The sequence below is a fragment of the Spermophilus citellus genome, assembly GCF_964194105.1.
Source record: "Spermophilus citellus genome assembly, chromosome: 10".
NCBI classification, from domain to species: Eukaryota; Metazoa; Chordata; class Mammalia; order Rodentia; family Sciuridae; genus Spermophilus; species Spermophilus citellus.
The window spans coordinates 35685284-35707823 of NC_138197.1; the positions used below are offsets into that span (position 1 = coordinate 35685284).

A 22540-nucleotide genomic window follows, 5' to 3' on the forward strand; every position below is an offset into this window, starting at 1 on the left:
GCTAGAGAGGCAAAAACATTTCCTTTGGAGTTTAACTTCTACATTCTCTAACTTCTTACATTTTTTTTTTTTTTTTTTTGTATTTAGAAGGCCACCTTTATGAAGTCTGTGTTCATGGTCTTTTTTTTTTATTAGTTGCTCAAGACAATACAATGATCTTACATATCATATATTTGATTCAAATAGGGTATGAATTCTCATTTTTCCACGTGTACAGATACATTTTTTAATGAAGTCCTCATACTCTTTTTTCATTATTTTAATTATACTGACATTAAATGATACCACTTATGATTCCATTATAATTAGTTTTTGCCTATACAGAGGAAGCAGCAAATGTATTATTTTATAAAAAACTACTTTGTTCATACATTTACCTGCTTGGCAAATCTTTAGTGACTGTCACTGTTCTAGGAACTGAAGTGACATATTTTGGTGATAGCTCTATAAATTTTGTAGAAGTTGATCTGGCCCTTTCAGTAAAAATTTGGACTTTACAGGTGACCTGATGCTTTGGGGTTTTGAAAAAAAAATTATCAGCTACTTTAAAATATAAGCCCACGTTAAATTTAAGATTTTTAACTATGAAATGTAAATACGAGATATGTACAATTATATTCATAATTGTTTCTATTTGCTGTTACCTGCTACATGTTAGGAGTTATGTAAACATTTTATATACACCATTTCTGAAACTTAAAAGAATGTGCAAGTTTGCTAAGCATTTCCCTTTTTACAGGGAAGAGCACACACAGAATTTCAAGATCACATGCAGAATTCTAACCTATCAGACTAAAGAGATAAAAACTTAAACTTAGTTTTATTTGGATAATGATACTTTTTGTTTTTACTTAAGTTTTTGTAGGAAGAAATTTCCCAAATCTCGAAATTCATATTTTCTTGTCAAATTTAAATGAACAGATTTCTTTTTTTTAATATTTACTTTTTAGTTGTACACAATACCTTTATTTTGTTTATTTGTTTTTATGTGGTGCTGAGGATCAAACCCAGGGCCTCGCACGTGCTAAGCAAGTGCTCTACCGATGAGCCACAACCCCAGCCTCTAAACAGATTTCTTGACAAGCAATTTGTGGATTCACTTGCAGTTTAATTGAAATAAAATAAATAAATAAATTCCATTTATAGAAATATAATTACTGTTAATGTTTTTGTTTATTAGTAAGTCATCAAAACATGCATTCCTTCAGTGATAAACACAGTGAGCAGATATTTAGTAATGAAAATGGAACCAAATATTGCAATTGTATGAATACTTCTCCTAGAAAACAACTGAACAATGCAAACTCCGCAGGTACGTGATTTTATTTCATTGTAATGTTGAGAAGGAAAGTCTTTTCCTCCATCCTCTTAGGGGTGGTCAGTAAGTAAGTCAAACTGATAAAAGATTAACAGAAGACAAGATTTTATTAGGACGGATATAGAAACTAAAGAGAGAATTAGCCAAATCACTAACATGGTACCTAGCTTTCTAAGGAAAGACCAGGAGGAAGCCTCTATGAGAATAAAAGTAGATTTCTTTAGGAAAGACCTACAGGTTTTTCAGAAGAACTAACGAGGGATAAGAAAGTTTATAATAATATCTTATGTTTATCCTTGTGCAAATGGTCTTCTTGTCTTCTTTAGGGCCATTAACTTCTCAGAGAGAGGATGTTGGTAGTTGGTAGATTTATTCCCCGTCTTTTTCCTGGGAGTGACCCCCCCATCACACACATGCACCACCCCATCCACAACCTGACCCATGAAGAAGGAAAGTATGCTGCCTCATTTCTTAGAAATTTCTGCCTTTGGTCAGAGAAGGGGAGCCTCCAGGATTCTTTCTGTCTGTTGAACCTCAAATTGAAATAATTTTTATGCAAAACCGGATTATTTGAGAAGGCATGTTACCATCCTTTTTATTTGTCTCATCTGGCATTTTCTAAAGTGTCTTCAGATGGTGGCATGTGTACAATGGGGGAAATTTAGTAGATTTCGTGTCATGCACACTAGTCTTATAGTCACTGTAATTCTTCTGTGTAGAGAAAGGATCAATGAACTTTATTTAGCTTGTGGGACTTCTTCAGATGGTCCAGGTAAGGATCTAGGCAGTCAAGTTTTAGTTTTCAGTGATACTCATTCTCAACTGAAACAACATTTCTCTCTACAGTCATCTCCATTTCTATCAAAGATAATCAAAGTCAAATTATTTTGTTTACAAAAATAAATATCATTTAACTTGGCCTGATTATTTTCATAAGGGTAACAGGGAGCATATTGATCATTTAAGTCTTTTAAAGGTTGCTTTGTTGGAATAAGGAAATCAAGTTGGACTCCTAGAAACCTCTTGAAGATAGGAAGCCAAATTACAAACTCTCCATCAGACCTCACTGGTAGTATCTATAGATATGAATGAATTCCTGTCTTTTTAGAGGCCCTTATGCATCTTCAGATTCTTGGGCTTGCCCAGGAGCACCCTTCCTTATTCAAATATGAGTCTGAGAATACTATAAGCCATGTTTCAGGTCATTTTTTAAAATTGGTTCCACAAACTGAACCTTAGTTTTTGAAACTGTCCAGTTATATCTAATTTTATACACATTATTCTCAAACATGACATTCTGGTAAAATCTCATGTTTCTAATTATGTTCTGTTGCAAGGATAACAGGTTCTTATTAAACAGCTAACTGAACTACCGTGAAAATAAAAAATATTCAATTAGAATTTCCATATTTTGGAGACATTAGGAGAGGAAAAGAGATAGATTTTTTAGTTTTGTTTATAAAGTCATAACATACTCAGTTACATAAATTACACACAGCTGAGAAAAAAGAGACAAAAATTGCTTATATATTCAGAAATTAGGATATAAAAAAAAAACAGTAACATTTTGAGAGAATTTTATAAAAGGAATCATGATCATTTTTCTTTAGTTCATTTGGTCTCCTATAATTTTTTTCTTGTTCTACTTTATCTTGGGATAGCAGTTTTACCAGTTAGCTCCTTCATTAGTTTTGATTCTTTACCCAGTCCAACGCTGTGGACTTCAAATTATTTATGCAATGACACCAGAAGTTCTTACTTTTTCCATGGGTCTTTTAGAAGACAAAGCCTTTTGAACTGTAATGAATTTTATGTTTTTAGGAGAGCATAAAACAGTAACTGTGAATGACAAAGGGCTTAAAATGGGTATGGTTTAAGTTTTGATGAGAGTAATGCAATTGATAAAGATCTCTGGTTGTTTCTATGATACATATTTTAAGATAATAACTGCAATTCTGACAGATAATGTTATTCATAGAAATTTCATGTATAGTAGGGACATTGTTAAAATTTTAGTAACCTCATAACAATTCTGAAATATTTATATTAACAAATGTAACCCCATACAAATATAACAAGGATAATTAAAGTCCCCTTCATATTTAACAAGGCTTCCCACACAATTTAGAATCTCAAATGAATCTAAATAGGTTAACATTTTTCAAAAGTAATGCCTTTAAGATTTTCTAGGTGCTCTCTGGGCAAAATTGTTTGTTTTTAATTTGATTTGGGAAAGGAGTCAAAAATATCCAAAAATTTGAATACTTAGGTAAACAGAATCATATATATCATGATAAAATAATACTTAGTCATATGTTTAACCCACATGATAAAAAAATTAAAAAGCAAATACAGAAGTTAACATGAATATTAAAAAACTTAGCTCTTTTCAGTATTGTGAAAACTTAGTTTTCAGTAATCAGTCACGATAAACACAACATAAAGTAGTAGAATTTATTTGAATAAGGTTCAGAATCTGTTTCCTAAACAGATTACTTGCAGGGTAAAGAAACATATTTTATAATCTCTTATGAAGAATAAACAAAATTTCCAAGAAAATTTTATCATTTTAATAGAAGGAAAACAAAACTCTAGTTTTGCACTGCTATCCTATCAAAATCAAAATTCAGTTTAAAACTTACAAAAAATCCGTTTAATTTCAGCCAACTTGACCATATGAGCTAAGATTCTTTCTATATGATAAAAGTATGTAAAAATACATATAATATATTTTAATTGTATTGTTACAAAGTAGTAATATAAAAATAATATGTATTAGATATTTATTTTTTATTCTTCAAAATGCCCATTTGTTAAGAAATAATAAAATAATAAAATGTTTATCATCTTGGCCCCTTTTAAAAATTAGGATGCCTATTTTTTTTCTTACTTGTAAGTTCCTATTATACCATAAAAAATTCTCAGATGTAATAACTATTTCCTAAGTAGAAAATCTACCCCAAGCCATAAATTTTATACATTTTAAATGCATCATTCTAAGATAATTTCTAAGGCTTATGTAGATTTAGTAAAATTTGTATATGTGTTATTTTGTGTTTTAAAGTGAGTGAAAGAATGCAATATGAAAAATATAACTAATGTGCATGTTTATGATGATGCTTCTGGGTTAAGACTTTAGTCTTTCTCCACACTCCCTCAGCAGGTTACCTTAGGCACTACCATCTTCCCCCATGCTTACGCTCCCATAGGCTTCTCAAGGTCACTTGGAGGCTCTCCTCCTCCTCCAGCAATGCAGCACTTAAGGACTTTTGTATAAAGTATTTTATACTTTCTATTTTTATGTTTATATGTTTATATATCATTTGATATATCAGATAAGTTTATGCACAAATTTATGGATATTTAAAAATACATAATATTTAAATAATGAAGTAATTAAAATTTAAATAAAATTTAATCAATATTTATATAGCTTAATATGTAAAAACATATGGCATTAATTGAAACCTGTATGTACCCTTTCTGAATGTAGGTTTATTTTAATATCCATTTTAACTTTTCCCTTTTCATAGATACATTTGGTGGTCATTGAGACACATAGATACTGAGGTCATGGTAAATCATTTATTTTACAAATTTCTGATAATGTATGTATGGAATATATTTTTCTGTATCAAAAAGGAATTTTTAAAGGAATTGTTTTTTTTCCTCGTCAGTTTTTTCCCCCGATATCTTTTATGCTCTCTGATTTCAAAGGTGACTCTCATATCCTTTGATTTTTAATTACTCAGAAATATACTTGAGGATTCTAGTTAGAAGTTTAAAAATGGTTGTCTGCTATAAAAAATAAAATATTTTAATTTATTCTCTTTTTTTAAAATCACTCCTCTGTTCAAGATCTGTTGGTGGGCTCAACAGATTTTGATCGCTAAAATTTCTGGTCATGGTTTCCTAAGACATTGGTTTTGTGGTTTAATCCTTGGGTTGATCTACATCCTGAAAGTCAGTTTCTTACAATCACGACAGGGACAGGAACAGGAACCCAGTCAGAGATCAGATTGCTGAAAATTTACCCTTTTAGTTCTTTAAGAGTATAGCACCTTTTATCTCTTGTGTAGTTTGTGTAAATATACTAATATGACCATGGCTTTAAGTTTCCCTCTGCCCTTACACTTATTATCTCTCTGAACTTTTGAGTCAGTTACTGTATCTCTGCTTCACTGTCCCTCTTTCTACTTTAACTAACCTTTAATATCTTTATACACACAAAGAGGAGTTCAAAATTGATAATTTTATGGCTCTCATAAGTTTGTTAGGCAAAAATTTCATATATTCACATACATTCAGAATTCAGAAAATTATTTCATGTGTGGTCGTTACTAAAATAATAAATATGAATATGTTTAGCATTTGTCTCTTCTAAAGACATTCTTCATTGGAACGTGTGTTCATTTCATAAAAATGGGGCAAAATTCTTACTTTTAATGAAGAAGTTTTAAAAAATAATGCAAAAATTGTTTTTATATTGAAACTTCTTTCTCATTTCTATGTCATCCTGTCTTCCTATTTCAGCAAACTTATGCCCTGATGATTGGCTACACAAAAAAGGAAAATGTTATAAATTTTTCATGAATTTCAAATCATGGATCGATAGCCAAAACTCATGTTCTCTGAAAAAGTCACATCTCTTGGTGATACAAGACAAGGCAGAGCTGGTAAGAAATAATCTGTCTTCAAAACTGGAAAAAATAGATCCATTTTATGACAAAGGAATTATACAAGTATTAGTTATTTCCATTTCTTGCATTCCTACTATGTGCTAGGCATTGTACTATGCATTTTACAATTTTTATATAAGTTAGTGCTCAAGATAAACTTGTAAGATAAATAGAATTTTCCCTGTTTCCAAATCGGAACTTTGCCAGGTGTGCAATTAGACAATTTCATTGTACAAGTAAATGGCAAATCTAGGTTTTAAACTAAGGCCCATTTACAATGTCAGCCTTCCATATTAGTTCTTGGAAGGAAAGATAGGAATGATTGGAGATACTCATCAAAGCATTAACAATTTCTGGGAATATTGCTAGTATCTGGAGTAAGTGAGACGGGCTTTTTAGTTTGGTTAGTGTATAGTTTTAGCATAGGAACCAGATTTGTTTGAGACTGCTCATTGATAATTGAAAACAACTAGTGAACAGCTGCCTTCATCAGGAAGGTTTATTAATTCTTTGTTGGGACTTCACATCTCTTTGCACCCCTCATTAGCTGCTCACATTGTCATGACTTTATGAAAGCTGCATGTGACCTCACACAACAAGATCATGTGGTTTGAAAATTGTCCTATATTGAGTTTCTTCCATAAAATTATGGACACCTCTTATAATTTTCCTGATTACCAAGATAAGCACTAAGGCCATTTTCAGTCAGGAGAAAAAGTGAGAAGAGGCTATCTTAAGAGGCTTAATTCAGTTAATTTTCACTGGTTCCTTTCACAGGAATTCATACAGAGTAATATACAAGTTGGAAACCACTTTTGGATTGGGTTAAACATTACACACCCACAGAAGACATGGACCTGGGTGGATGGCACACCATTAAATCTACAGTTGTAAGTGTTTGGCATGCAAATATCATTGGGGAAATGCAACAGCTCTGCAGTGTGCAACTACGGGTGACTCTCTGGAATTCCAATGGCCAGTTGGTTGCTACAGATGGAAGATTTTGATATCTTTTAATGTGTGAAGAATAGAAAATCTGTGTTAGAGAAATAGACTCCTAAACTAATTTATTCTTATATTAAAACTTCCATATAATTTAATAATGCAAGAGTTGGTAAGCAGGCTGAGGATAGTGAAAAATTCCCTGGAATAGAAGGCCACCATCCAAATGAAGATTCTCACCTACAGATGATCTACATCTCTCATTAAAATTTATATTCTGTATTATAAATTGCATATTTATGCCATCCTTCCATATATCAGACAATAAATTAAGAATTTTTTTTTAGCTTTGATGATTTCTAACAGAAATCTACCACCTCTGTCAACTGACACACAAACTTGCTTAGAGTAATTAATTTACTAATCGGATTGTTAGAACTGGTTATTTGCTGATTACTTTTAGATTATGAAATTGCCTTATAACTTATTTGCCTAAGAAAAATTTGGTTGGAACATCATGGAAAAATGGAAAAAAAGAGAAACTTCCATCTTTTGTGTTTAGGGTAAAGAATTTGGATATACCCATATATACATTGCATGCACAGAGATTCTCTTGTCAACATGAGTTCAAAAAAATTAAAAGGGAGTTTTTCTTCCCTACTCCTCATTATAATTCTCATTTCTACCTCCAGTCCTGTCTTGAGTAATGTTGCCACCATTTAAAACAGAGGTACCTAGGAATCAAAGAGAATCAAAGAGGTTTATCAAATAAAGAGAAGATTTTTTATTAAGTGTGAAATTGAGATTTAAGGGCGGAAGATGAAAAATTAATAGTTTTATATACAGAAAGTTGGCTTAATATTTTTTGAAAACTATGTATATTTTTGAGTGTTGATATTTCCAAACTTAAAATGATGAATATGATACTGTTTAGTATGGAAGCTGATATTAATTAATTATTGTGGATACTAAAAAAGATACTAAAAACAGGAATTTTGGGGTAAGAAAGAAAATATTTACCTTAAAATGGTCAGTCAGATTGTCCTCTCAGATCTTTATTTTTCATATTATTTCATAGGATTGGTAAAGGAATATTGTTTTATTCACCTGCTTATTTCCATTGATCACATACAAGTGAGAATTTTTGGTTTAAGAAATAATTTGAAGCAATTTCTTCATTAAAGAAGAATTTTTGAGGGGTGAGGAGGCTGTTGCTAGGAATTGAACCCAGGGGCACTCAACCACTGAGCTACATCCCCAGTCCTATTTTGTATTTTATTTAGAGACAGGGTCTCACTGAGTTCCTTAGCACCTCACTTTTGCTGAAGCTGGCTTTGAACTTACTATCCTTCTGCCTTAGCCTCTTGAGCCACAAGGATTACAGGTGTGCACCACCATACCCAGCAGAAATATTTTTAATGCATATTTCTTGCTTGAATATTGCAGTACCTGAAATTTATAACTTAAAATGGAAATAAAAAGCATATAAAATTCACATAGTTGTGCTTTTAATAGTAACTGACAACAGTTATCTGGGAATCACTAAAAAGTTGCTTTTTCCTCTACAGATTTCAAGTCACAGGCCAGATTAAAGAGAATGCCTGTGCTCTGATAACAAATAAGGGTGTTTTTTCTGAAAAGTGTTTGATGGAAAGTTTCTGGATTTGTCAAGAAGTGATTTCTTCATCCACAGCAGGCAATCTCTGAATTGATCATAGGTATTCTTCTTATTAAAAAAAATCTTCATATTTTTTGCATTTAGATATTTTATAGAAATTTTGTTTCTTTAACAAATATCATGATGATGATAATAAAGGTGTAGATAATAATGATGTTACTGTAAATTCAAGTATTCACCCTCAGCTCAACCTTGACACTAGCACTGAATTTCACACTTATCTTTCACTCTTAATAGTGGCTATTTCAGACGGAAAACATTCACTGACTTCTCAAAACTTCACTCTCTATGCCTCTTACAGAGGACCTTGATTTTTAGGAGAAGCCATTAGATGATATCTTTATAAATCTTCTACCACTTAAATTACCAATTAAATTAGAATTCATTTCCTACTTAAATTACAGAATTCATTTCTATCAAAATCAAATATCTTAGTTTATAGTAGGGTTGCAGCCTATATATATATATATATATATATATATATATATATATATATATATATATATTTACAAAGAGAACCCTTTGGTTATTTCTTTCTAATTTTACTCTTGTTCTTTAACAGCCAAACATGCAAGAGTAACAAGAAAAATTTCCCTGAACCACATGTGGTTTCCAGTTTCTGCCCAACTTCTCCCACATTTTAAGTCAAACTTCCTGAAAGTTGTTTATACTTGCTTTTTCCACTTTCTTACTTTCACTCCATGTTCTTTAAAATTTGTCTTCTGCTTTTACACTGTTTCACAAAAATATTCTTACCATGTCAATACTGGCTTTCCTGTGTCTAAAGACAATGAGAACTTTCTAGGTTTCACTATAACCCTCAGCAGTGTTGATCATTATGGACCTATCCTTTCTTCTTGAAATATTCTCTAATCTTAGCATCTATGGCACAATGCTCTCTAGAACTTTTATCTACTTTCCCAGCTGTTCCTCCTCAGTCTTCACTGCAGGATCTCCTTCCTCTTCTGTCCTCTCACATACTCATGTTCCTCAGAATTCTGCCTGAGTCCTCTATCATACACATGCTGGCTACATCCACTCCATAACATCAGTTGCCATCAACTTGATAACTCCCAACTCCATATTTCCAAGGATTGACACTAATATATCTGAATGCCCAACTATCTCTATTTGACCTATCAAGGCCTCGAAATTTTCCCATATTAAAAATTAAAATTATTAGTTTAGCGAATTGCAGAAACACGCTCATACTAGTTTAACTTGGAGTCATTGGAATCAAGAATGACTGTGTTAATGTGACAACTTTCCTATGTACATATATAAATACGCTACAGTGAATCTCCACATCATGTACAACCACAAGACTGGGACGATAATTAGAATAAGATGGACTCCATGTTTGCATAAATATGTCAAAATATACTATCATGCATAACTAAAAACAACAATGAATGAATGACTGTGTTCTTTTCATTTTCCACATTCAAACATTTAAGTCTTGTCAATTTTAACACCTAATTATTTCTGGAATTGGTCTATACGATGTTCACACCCAACCTATCATCCTGGATGACTGCAATTGCTTCTAGTTTTGCCCACCAAATCTATTCTCAATATTGTTTCTCTGCAAACCTCAAATCAGACAGCATTACTGTTTTATTCCAAGGGAGGTTCCACTGTAGAAGGCCCTTACGCACACTTCCCAGCTCCTTCATGTCTTGGCTTCCCTTCATTCCTCCCCACTTCTGAGCTTCCATATGATGGAGCCACACTCAACTTTGCTGAGTCATTCAAACATGTCAGGTTTTCTGTCAGTTCTAATCTGATCACATTGCCTGCCTCAGCTTAAAAAGCATTCTTCCTCTCCCTACTCATCTACTTAACTCTTACTTATTTTTCAGGTCACCAGTTAAATGTCATTTGGAGGAAATACTTCCTTGAACAACTGATGTTATGGAATGGATGTAGCCAGCATGTGTGTGATAGAAGACTCAAGCAGAATTCTGAGGAACATCAGTCTGTAAGAGGACAGAAGAGGAAGCAGAGGCTGCAGAGTAAATTGCATAGGTTTCATATATATATTTTTTACAGCTCCCTGCACATACCTAATTTTAACAGTCAACATCCTAATCATTTTGGTTTTGCTTGTTTAGTTGTTCGTATTTCTTAATGTGTCATAAGCTTTCTAGACTCACTAATCCTCATCATTGTGTAAAGCAATGTACCTGATGTATAATACTTGAATAAATACCTGTGGTGTCCAGCATGTATTTAATATGTTCTAAGACTCATCCCAGAACAACTTCTATTGGTTATGCACATATTTGAGTACTGTCCACTTTCACATAGGGAAATAAACTGGGTTTTTTTGTTTATGTTTTTTTTAATTAAAGGTTAATGCTAAGTTTAAATGGACTAATAAAATAAAAATTTCTAGGTTATTTGCCTATTTGTTTTTATTTTTAATGTATAATCTATATTAAAACTTGGAATAGGGGGATGTTACATTAATGTTCTTAAGTATGGGGTTCACCAATCAAAATCTAATCATGAGGCCTTATATCTACTCAGAATAAAATTGAAAGGTCAACATTAATTAAAAACAAATCACATTAATTTCAAATCCGTGTGTGTACACAGAAGTAATTATAGTTTATTTTTATAAAAACTTTAATTTGTTTTAAAAGAGATAGGGGATGTGGTTTAGTGAAAGAGTGCTTGCCTAGCAAGCATGAGGCCTTGGGATCGAATCTTAGCACTATTAAGAACAAAAAATTAATAAAATAAACATAGGAATTTTCATGGAACCATGCTTACTTAGTTTAATAAGTATGAAAAATACGTACTATTTTGTCAGAGTAAACATTGGAAAGGTGGTACAGGCCTGTAATGTCAGTGGCTCAGGAAGCTGAGACAGGAGCATTAGTTGTTCAAGGATAGCTTCAGCAATTTAGCAAGGCCCTAAGCAACTTAGTGAGACCCTATCTATACAAACAAACAAACAAGCAAAAAACTGAAAAGGGCTGGGCATGTGGGCATGTGGTTCAGTGGTAAAGTACCCTTGGGTTCAATCCCCAGTACCCCCCCCCCCCGCAAAAAAAAAAAAAGTTCAAAAAGGAGACAAAAATCATGGAAGATTAAGGGATCTGATGATCCCATTAATAAGCAACTCATTACTGTTTCCTAAGGCAATTCAGAGTCAGCTCCTTCAGGAAGAGGAGGAGAGGGCAGGGGTACTGGGAGTAAAGGAGGGGATGCTGCTGCCATGGAGGGTAAGAACTAAAGCCACTTCATGTGGCAAAATAAACTCTTTGTAATTTATTTAGAATTCCCTGCCTCATCAGCGTCCTCTCACACATCTCCATCCCAAGTCACAATATCCCCCATTCCTTTCTAGTCAATGACTTCACCTAACTGTACCTTGTTGCAAGGTGGGGTGTTAAACTTGCATTGTAATTTAGCCAATCACACGAGGAGGACATACAACTGGCTAATTTAAGCAATTTCAGTGCTGTGGCTATAGGAAATCGGATTCTTTTCCAGGGAACACTTAGAAGATTGGAGGTTATTATGCATAACTGGAGCTGGGAATTTGAATCTCTGAATTTGAATCTCTTGTTTTTTTTTTCTTTTTTACTTTTTTCAGCAATGTTAGAAGCAAAAGTATTCTAAACTATTATATATAGAGTCACTAAATTCCTTTCATCTTATTAGTAGTGAAGTATGAGCATCAAATGCATTTACTTTGCCTGTCTCTTTCAAGAGTTCACACAATGGACTTTCAGTGCTCTTTATACTATCAGAAGGAGACTCCTTAGACATTTTATATTTAGTTAAATTAGAAAGCCAATGTCCTGGGGCAGTTTCTGTTAGTTCTAATATGATCACATTGTCTGCCTCAGCTTAACAAGCATTCTTCCTCTCGCTATTCATCTACTTACTCTTCCAAATCCCAGTTTTGTCCAAATTGAAGAGTCTTTATTTAGCTGGCAAGCTGATGACTGCCCCTCACAGGACCCATGATTTCTCTGCAAGGAACAGCCCTGAGCCTGAGCGTTTTAGGATATTTATAGGCAAAACCCACAAAAACCACATCCAGGTTGATGTAGCTGCAAGCAAACAGGTACAGAAGCTGAATTGGGCAGATAGGGAGACAATGCAATGGGTACCTTAGTATTTCCCATGGGACTTTCTGGGTTGGCTTGGCAGCAAGCAAGCAGAAAGGAAGTGGGTCAAAATAACCATAGTTGAGTACAAGTTGGAGAATGGGTATTAATGTCTAGACAATCTCTGACAAGGTACATTGTCCAAGAAAAACAGAAACCAAAGAGAACAATTTTAAATTGTATAAGAATTTTGTGTTGCCAAGTATACTATGCTAGGCAATTATTAATGGTACAGAGGTGGAACTTTGCTATGGGAGAAGCAGTTCTTACATGATATGGAGTCTTAGGGTAAAACGGAGTCTGTTTGGTCATTGCCCATATAGCCTGGCCCATAATACCAATTCTAAAACCTACAAAGCCAATTAAGAAAAATTGTCCTCATAACTGTTTCTCTAGCAACACTCCTGGTACAAAAAATCAGTATTAGTCAGGGTTCTCCAGAGAAACAGAAAAAATAGAATATATATGAAATTATAAAAGGAGATTTATTAGATTGGCTTACATGGTAAGAGGCTGAATAATTCCATGATGGCTATGACCAGGAAAAAGAGCCAAAGAAACCGGTAACTGATCAGTCCAAGAATATAGAACAGGGCTGGGGATGTGGCTCAAGCAGTAGCGCGCTCGCCCGGCGTGTGTGCGGCCCGGGTTCCATCCTCAGCTCCACATACCAACAAAGATGTTGTGTCCGCCGAGAACTAAAAAATAAATATTAAAAATTCTCTCTCTCTCTCTCTCTCTCTCTCTCTCTCTCTCTCTCTCTCTCTCCTCTCTCACTCTCTCTTTAAAAAAAAAAATATACCCTCTGCTCCACTTTGTCTATTCCTCTTTAAAAAAAAAAAAGAATATAGAACACTCAGAACAATAAGGGCTAATGATGTAGCTCTAATCCAGGGCTGAAGGTTTGGAAACCCCCTAGAAAGTCCCTGGTACAAGTTCACATCCAATGTTTAAAGGAGTCTGGAGTCTTATGGCTGTAGGGACAGATGAGGCAAGACACCAAAGACAGCAGGAAGCAGATTTATTGTTTATTTATGGTTGCAACCAGGTTCAGATGGAAAAGCTTTCTATGTAAACAATTAATCCCTCTGAACTCCAAGTTTAAGCAGTTTCAGAACTTTATACCCAGTGTGTAGGAGGAGAGACTCAGAAGTTCACAATCTGCAGAAGTTCACACAAAAGCAGCTTTTTCTTTCACTGTTCTGGGCAAGTTAACCCTTCCAGGAGCGCACCTGAGAAGGAAAAACCTTCTTCTCCTCTTTCTTCCCTCCTGCTGTGAGCTGTTACCAAGGAACCTAATTAGTAACATCTTTTCTTATCTTTGAAATGTAAACATCTCTGTGAAGCTTGCCAAGGCCAGAGGCCTTCTTAAAGAATCTGTCTTCCTTTGTTTTTTAAGGATTGGCTAGCTTCACTTAGCATAATCTGCTCTAATGCCATCCATTTCCCTCCAAATTCTATGATTTTGTCATTTCTTATTGCAGAGTAATACTCCATTGTGTATAAATGCCACATTTTTTTAATCCATTCATCTATTGAAGGGCTTCTAGGTTGGTTCCACAATCTTGCTATCGTGAATTGTGCTGCTATGAACATCGATGTAGCAGTGTCCCTGTAGCATGCTCTTGTTAGGTCTTTAGGGAATAGACCGAGAAGCGGAATAGCTGGGTCAAATGGTGGTTCCATTCTCAGCTTTCCAAGAAATCTCCATACTGCTTTCCAAATTGGCTGCACCATTTTGCAGTCCCACCAACAATGAACAAGTGTACCCATTTCCCCGCATCCACGCCAGCACTTGTTGTTGTTGGACTTCTTCTTTTTTTTTTTTTTAAAGAGAGAGTGATAGAGGGAGAGAGAGAGACAGAGAGAATTTTTCAATATTTATTTTTTAGTCATCGGCGGACACAGCATCGTTGTTTGTATGTGGTGCTGAGGATCGAACCCGGGCCGCACGCATGCCAGACGAGCGCGCTACCGCTTGAGCCACATCCCCAGCCCTGTTGGACTTCTTAATGGCTGCCAATCTTACTGGAGTGAGATGGTATCTTAGGGTGGTTTTGATTTGCATTTCTCTGACTGCTAGCGATGTTGAGCATTTTTTCATGTACTTGTTGATTGATTGTATGTCCTCCTCTGAGAAGTGTCTGTTCAGGTCCTTGGCCCATTTGTTGAATGTCTTCTTTGATATAAGGGGAGTAACCAAGGACAGGGTAGAGACGAAGAGCTGGAGAAGAAGATTAACATTAAACAGGGATGATAGGCGGGAGGAAAAGTGAGAGTTAAGGGAAATTGCATGGAATTGGAAGGTGAGCCTCAGGGTTATACACAACTACATATAAGAGGAAAGGAGGAGTAGGAGAAAAATTATATAAGTGGAAGAAACGATTTATAGTAGAGGGGATGGAGAGAGAGAAGGGGAGGGGAGGGGAGGGGGGACAGTGGAGAATGGGAAAGACAGCAGAATACATCAGTCACCAGAAAGGCAATTTGTAAATCAATGGAAATGTAACTGATGTGACACAGCAATCTGTATACGGGGTAAAAATGGGAGTTCATAACCCACTTGAATCAATCTGTGAAATATGGTATATTAAGAACTATGTAATGTTTTGAACAACCAACAATAAAATAATTAAAAAAAAAAAAAGAATCTTTCTTCCTTATCACACTTTGCCTTTGGAAAGACAGTTCCTGCTTGAAAACTTTTACAAACTATTATATCTAGTCACAATACTAGATAGTCCATAAATGTTGTGAAAAACGAGTTAAGGGACGTTCAGCACTTGACCATTGGCCAAGTAAATAGAGCAGCAGGAAATAGGAAGCCTAACTACATTGAACTCTTTTGTAGAGGTTCTTTTCTGATGGTCCTATGATGAATTATGGTGTGGATTTCTGGAAAAGCTTAACTAAGATTGACTGTGAAAGAAGGGGTGACAATACATTATGTCCTCAGGTAATTTTAGAAAAAAAAACACACACCTGATGAAGAAAAATCAAGCATGAGTATGTAGAAAGAGCTTTCCCTTTCTTCTACTTTTTGTCCCATCTGTGCCTTCAGCCTATTTAGTGGTTCCACCAACATTCAGGGTAGAACTTTCTGACTCAGTTTCCTGACCCACAGACTAATTGTTCCTGGAAAATCCCTAACAGATACACCCAGAAGTATTGTTTACCAATTTTCTAGGTAACTTTCAATCCAGACAAAATCCATGGTTAACACCATTTGCCCGTGGATAGACATTTAGGTTGATTCCAAATATTGGCTATTGTGAGTAATGCTTTAATGAGCATGAGCATACAGATGTTTCTTTGATATAATAATTTCATTTCATTTGGATAAATGCCCAGTGGTGGGGTTGCTGGATCATATGATAGTTCTATTTTTTCAATTTTCTAAGGAAACTTCATGTTGTTTTCCATAATGGCCACAGTAATTTATATTCTCACAACAACGTGTGTTTCCTTTTCATATTTTCACCAGCACTTATTATCTTTCATCTCTTTGGACACAACTCTTCTTACTTATTGAAGACAGTGTCCTTTCCCCACATTATTTTTGTGACATTTTGATCCAAAATCAGTTATCCATAATGCAAGGACTACTGGATTTCTGGGCTCTTTGTTCTGTTCCCTTGTTTTTTTGTGTCTTTTTTTATGGCAACAAATTGGAAAACCTAATTTATTCCAGTCCTCTCTTTCTTTCTCTCTCTTTTTCTTTTTTCTTCAACTAGCTGAAGGTTTGCTAGTTATACTTTTAAAAATATTTTACTAGATAAAATGTACATAGGACAATTTAGCAATTGAAAGTCAGTCCATGTAAGATATATATGGGTTATTTCTTAATCCAAATCAAAATCAGAACTTCAAAATAATCAATTGATAAAATATCAATTTCAAATTGTTCATAAGTATTTAAATACTATTCTGGGAGCATATACACATAGAGACTATATACATAATTGAGTTAGTGTTGTCATTTCCAAGTGAGTATATCTCAAGTCAGAGAAATATCTTATATTCACTCTAGATATAGTAAGATTGTATTCTTGAATATTATCCCCCTATTTATTATTATTTCCCATCAAAAGACACATTTATATTGTTTTGAACACCTGGAGTTTCCCAGTAATCATTATAAAAACTAACAAGTTATTTTTATACTTTATGCTTCATAGTATTATATACTTATAAACTTATATTTAAGAGCATATGTTATTATATATGATTATCTTATCTAGTGATATAATTAGAAGCCTAACCAAACATAAAAATGTTATACCCCTTAGATGCTATCTTTCCAGAATTTTAGAGATATGTATTTTCATTTGTAATTTTCCATTATTTCCAAGAGAGTTATGGGGATATTTGTGACTGTATTCAAAAAATATCAACAATCTTAATTTATTTTTAAAATAATTTTATTTCAGCATTGGTTAGTGAACTTGAGTCAAAAATTTGAAAATCTATATTAACAAATGTTAAACAGTATTATGTGGCATGACAGCCAGGAGTTATACAAAGGTATTCTTGACATTATTGCTGTATTATTAGGAAGAGCTAATACAGTGAGCATATAAATTGTAAACTATAACTTGAAAAAGCACAGAAACATTCATATACTTTCCTACTTTACCTCAGAAACTATTCAGCATTAGAAGAATTGTGAAGCCAGTATTTTAGACTATTATATCATTTATCTCTTGAAAAAATATTCATTACTCTTATTTAATACTTCTGCAAACATAGAGGAACAGATTTTTTTTTCTCTAAAGTCATGTTGTTTTACTAATGCTCCTGTAGGCACAAGTCCAGCTCTCAAAAATGCACAAACCTAAAATAAGTTGACCTCATCTAAAAAGCAAGGGAAGCAGGATCAAATAAAAAAAAAGAAAGTCAAGAAATAACTGTGTATGGGAGAAAGAGGAAAATTTTATTTTCATTGAGTCAATAATTGTCTCTTTTTTGCTACCAGGTGCTTCTTTCCTTTCATCATGTATGCTTACACCTCAAATTCTTGCTGCTTACTTGGTTTACATTTGTTTCACATATCCAGTCCTGACTTCCTTATTTCTAGACCATACCTCCTCCTTCTGGTTAAACATTTTCACCTAGATTTCCCATAGCCTCTTACAATTCAGTTTGTCTAAGGCATCAAGCAATAGCACCATTGAGAAATGCGGAATTTACTCTTATTATCTATTTTTTTCTCTTGGCTTCTCATCCTATATTTTCTGGGTTTATCTTTCAAAGTCTCTAACCTTATCCACTACTTCAGTCTCAACTCTCATTGTTTCTGGCACTTATCTTATTCTTTCTTCTGGAATACTGAAAAGACTTCTAAATGATTCCTTAAGTCACAAGAATTTTTTTTTCATAAAATTCCAAGCGTTCTTATTCTAAACAATATTTGTAGATATTGCTATTTAATTCACAAGTATTTAGTAACTTTAGATTGCCATAGAGCACCAAATTTAGCATGGCATATAGTTCCCTTTAAATCTGGCCCTGTTCAAATTTACCTGGTCTTTTATTACGTTCAGGTCTTGTTCTTTCCAATCTTCATTTTTTTTCCTGACTAGCATAATTTCTCAATTGTGAGAAACCTCACACATGAATTTCACTTGCTTTTAAAATTATTTCTGAGAATTTTCATTGTAGAAAACCTTTGTTTTCTTTACTTGTCAACTTAAAAATATTTTCCCTGTGATAATTTCCTTGGACATTTTATTTCTTCTTTATAATACCTCTGAACCTCTTCATATGTCATCTGCATTTAATTTTCCACTTTTTGCAGCATTTGGTAATTAAATGCTTAAGGTTCATCTAAATTATTCCTTTGTTTTTCTAAGTGTAAATGTAGTGCTAAGATACTTGTCACTACTATTTATAATCTAGTTTTCAAAAAAAAATAGTTGTATTTATACTTTATACAGGGGAGTGTGTGTAATAAAATGGAGTAATAATACAATACAATAAAACCCCTTAAGAACAAAGTCCTGAGTTTTACAATTCATGCGATGGTGAGTTTCAGTTAGAAAGGACACTCCTGTTTTAGTCTCTTACTGCCTAGTCACCTATTTAACTGTGATTAGTAATTCCTACATTCTTATTAAAATTAAAATGATCAAAAGAATGTTTTTAAAGAAGAGGGGTTGGAAGTAAGAAATAAGAGAAAAGTAAAAATGAGGATGAGGAAAGAGGATGAAAAGATGCAAATTTTGTATAATAGAAAACACTAGAATGAGACATTACTGTTATTCCCCTAAATTCTTATTAGTCTCTCTCCAATGTGCATTCTCTTATTACCACTACTTTAATTATAATTAGTGAGTATACATTCAACATCCATAGGATGCATTCTATAGACTTCACAAATTTAAGATTAGAGATACTGGGGCTGGAGATGTGGCTCAAGCGGTAGCGCGCTCGCCTGGCATGCGTGCGGCCCGGGTTCGATCCTCAGCACCACATACCAACAAAGATGTTGTATCCACCAAAAAAAAAAAAAAAACTAAAAAGTAAATAAAATCTCTCTCTCTCTCTCTCTCTCTCCCTCTCTCTCTCTCTTTAAAAAAAAAAAAAAAAAAAAAAAAAAAAGATTAGAGATACTATTCATCTTGAATAAACATGAAAATAATGTCCTCTAAAGAGGGTTTCTCAAATAGGAGAAGTCCAAACACTCCCCTATCTATCTACCCACACCAGTTTGTACCATTCATATTATCACTAGGCAGTAGATCCTTGGGATTCACAGATAAAGCATCAATAGTTGAGCCTGTTTACTCACAGGCCTCTCATGTGATAATCTGAATACAATTTTTTTCTACTTTGCTGTGAAGTTCTTGTGTATGAATTACACTACATATTTGATTAAGTCTTATAAAGTAGTGCAAATATTGCAAAACTGAAAGATAACTAGTATTGATAACTCTAGTCTTAAGAAGCAGCCATTTTAAATGACACTAACCTGAATTCATAAAATCAAAATATTCACAGAATATCTTAAAATGTAATTAAAGCTTTTCATTCATATTTTAATTCATTACATATTAGAAATTTTATTTACAAAGTGATTTGGAAACTTTTTTGTGGTGCTGGGATTTAATCCAGAGCCTTGTGAATTCTAAGCATGCACTCTAACCCTGAGTTATACCACAACCCCAGGGGCTTTCAAGTATGTTAAAATATGCACACATATATAGATATGTACATGTATATGTATATATATATATACAAATATATATATTGAATGCCAAGAATCAAATAGATTTATAAAAATGAATTTGGAGATTTGAAGTGAAATAGAAATTAAAATTTGTGATCATGAATTTCAGGTATATTTATGTTAATATAACATATATCAGTATGAATAAAAGCTACATTTGATATATAATGCCTTATATCTATGGTGTCTTAACTTCATGGTAGATATGCGACTGGTTTGCTGCAAATCCATTTCCTAAACAAATGGCCACTGGAACTGCTAATCCCAATTTTGTGTAGATAGGCACATTCTCCAATTCCAAAAATTTTAAACCTGAAAGAAAATATAAGGAAAAATATGACAGAATTAGTGAATAATGGTTGCAAATTTTAGAGAGAAATTTCATTTGCTATGAGTTTTTACTGTAACCCAATACAATAATTGCTTGAATAAAAAGAAAACTAAATTCATATTTTTTCTGGCCTAAAAGGTAGCTACTCAAACTATAATCTATATGTGATGAAAGTGCATGCTTCATTGCCCAACATTTTAGATATGCATTCTAAAGATTCTGTTATTTGAGATCTCTAAACATCAATGTTTATTCATATGTAAAATGAAAAATAAATTTAATTACCCCTCAGCATTATTGTGGTGGCCAAATAATATAATGACTATGAAGCATTATGTGTGGCATGTTACAGGTATAAAGTTGTTTGCATAATGATTTGTGTTACCATTTTTCCCTCAGGGATCATTTTTGTTTTACCACCAAGAATCTTCTAAGAGAATGGTGTAAAGAGAATGCAACTTGGGTTTCTCCAAGGTAAGAAATGACTAGGGGCTTCAGAGTTAGTTGTGTAAATTATATATTGAAACTTACCAACCACTGTATCTGGTTCCATCTGTCCATTGCCAGTTCCGTCCTGGTTTTCTGCTTAGTCCAATCCAGTACTGAGAATGGTCTGAATATCGCTCCAGGAAATGCTTTAATAAAGTAATTTCAGGATAAATATCAAATAAGCCTGATTCTCTTGAAATTTCTTTCACCTAATTCATTATGCTCTTCATGGAAATAGAGACTTCCAGATATAGAAAAGATCTTAGAAGCCTCATTGTCCTTATCTGGTCTATGGGTTAGTTCAGGGATATTGCCACTTCTGTATCAACTTTGGTAGTAAATTGCATTGTGTAGTTTTTATTTTTTTTTCTCTTCAATTTTCTAAGAGTTTAAATAAGACAATGATTATCTCTTCCTTGAAGGCTTGACTAAATTTTTTTTTTTAATATTTATTTATTTATTTATTTATTTTTTAATAATATTTTATTGTTGGTTGTTCAAAACATTACATAGTTCTTAATATACCATATTTCACAGATTGATTCAAGTGACTAAATTTGCCAGTAAATCTTTCTATATTTAATTCCACTGAGCTTTTTGTTTGGTTTGGTTTGGATAAGAGTAGCTTTCATATATTTTCCTTCACTCAGTCCCTAACTTTTCTGTCTTTCCTCTCCCCCCCCCCACCTCTCTCGCTTTCTCTCTCTCCCTGTCTCTCTCTGTGTATGTGAATATGTGTGTATAGTATACACATGCCTGTGTGCAATCAGATGATTTGGTACATCTCTATAAGTAGCCCATAGCCAGAATTTTTTTGTTGCTTTTAAAAACAATCTGATAATTTCTTTTAAGAGATGGGTTAAATATGTGTATACTGTATTGTGATTGATATTATATTTGAATTTATTAATGTTAAGTTTTTGACTACCATCTTTTTTTGGTCTTTTTTCTTTTACCTTCTCTGAATTGTGTTGAATTTTGTATATCTTTACTTGGTTTAAACATTATAAGCTGCATTTTTTTACTCTTTTGTTATTTAAAAATGTATCTATTCTTCCAATTTATAGATTTCTCAACATTTATTTAAATAATTAACAATTATCCATTTCTACTGTTTAAAATATATTGGCATAAAATTATTTTTAATATTGCATGTTTTAAAATCTCCACTGTTTTTTTCCTTTTAGTTAGTTTGTTTCATTCCTTGTTTCTTTTAAATTTTTTCTTTGCAATACTAGTTGTTGAACTTAGGGTTTTGAACATGCTAAGCAAGCACTGTACCACTAAGATCCTGTCATTAAGTTGCCCAATTGAGTTTGAACTTTGGATTTTCCTGCCTCAGCCTCCTGAGTAGCTAGGATCAAAGGTGTGCAATCCTACACCTGGCTACATCTCTACTGTTTTTTATTGTGTTTATTAAAAAATATTTATTTATTTATTTTATTTATTGGTACATTATAATTATATAATTATTATATAATATATATATATATATAATTATTGTTACATATTCATACATGCATGGAATACAACTTGGCCAATTAAATTCTCCAGAACCTCCCCTTTCTTTCCCCTTCTTTTTAACCCAATTTCACTTCCTCTACTTTATTGGTCTCCCTTTTATTTTCATAAGATCTCCCCAGCTTTTTTCTCTCTAACATCCACATATGAGAGAAAATATATAACCCTTGACTTTCCAAGTTTGGTTTAATTCACTTAATATAATGCTCTTACATTCCATCCATTTT

General features: G+C 33.3%; 1 protein-coding gene across 3 annotated transcripts in view; it reads left to right on the top strand.

Moving 5' to 3' along the window:
* The window catches only part of LOC308658009 (killer cell lectin-like receptor subfamily F member 1), a 36902-nt gene extending 25883 nt beyond the window's left edge, over nucleotides 1–11019 (top strand). For all 3 annotated transcript variants that reach the window (XM_081310386.1, XM_081310387.1, XM_081310388.1), the window contains exons 4-8: nucleotides 1181–1312; nucleotides 5852–5994; nucleotides 6775–6887; nucleotides 8508–8657; nucleotides 10480–11019. In XM_081310386.1, coding sequence (XP_081166512.1) covers nucleotides 1181–1312; nucleotides 5852–5994; nucleotides 6775–6887; nucleotides 8508–8646 — 527 coding nt within the window. In that variant the 3' untranslated portion in view covers nucleotides 8647–8657; nucleotides 10480–11019. The remainder of the gene's footprint in view (nucleotides 1–1180; nucleotides 1313–5851; nucleotides 5995–6774; nucleotides 6888–8507; nucleotides 8658–10479) is intronic.
* The last annotated feature ends 11521 nt before the right edge of the window (nucleotides 11020–22540 follow it).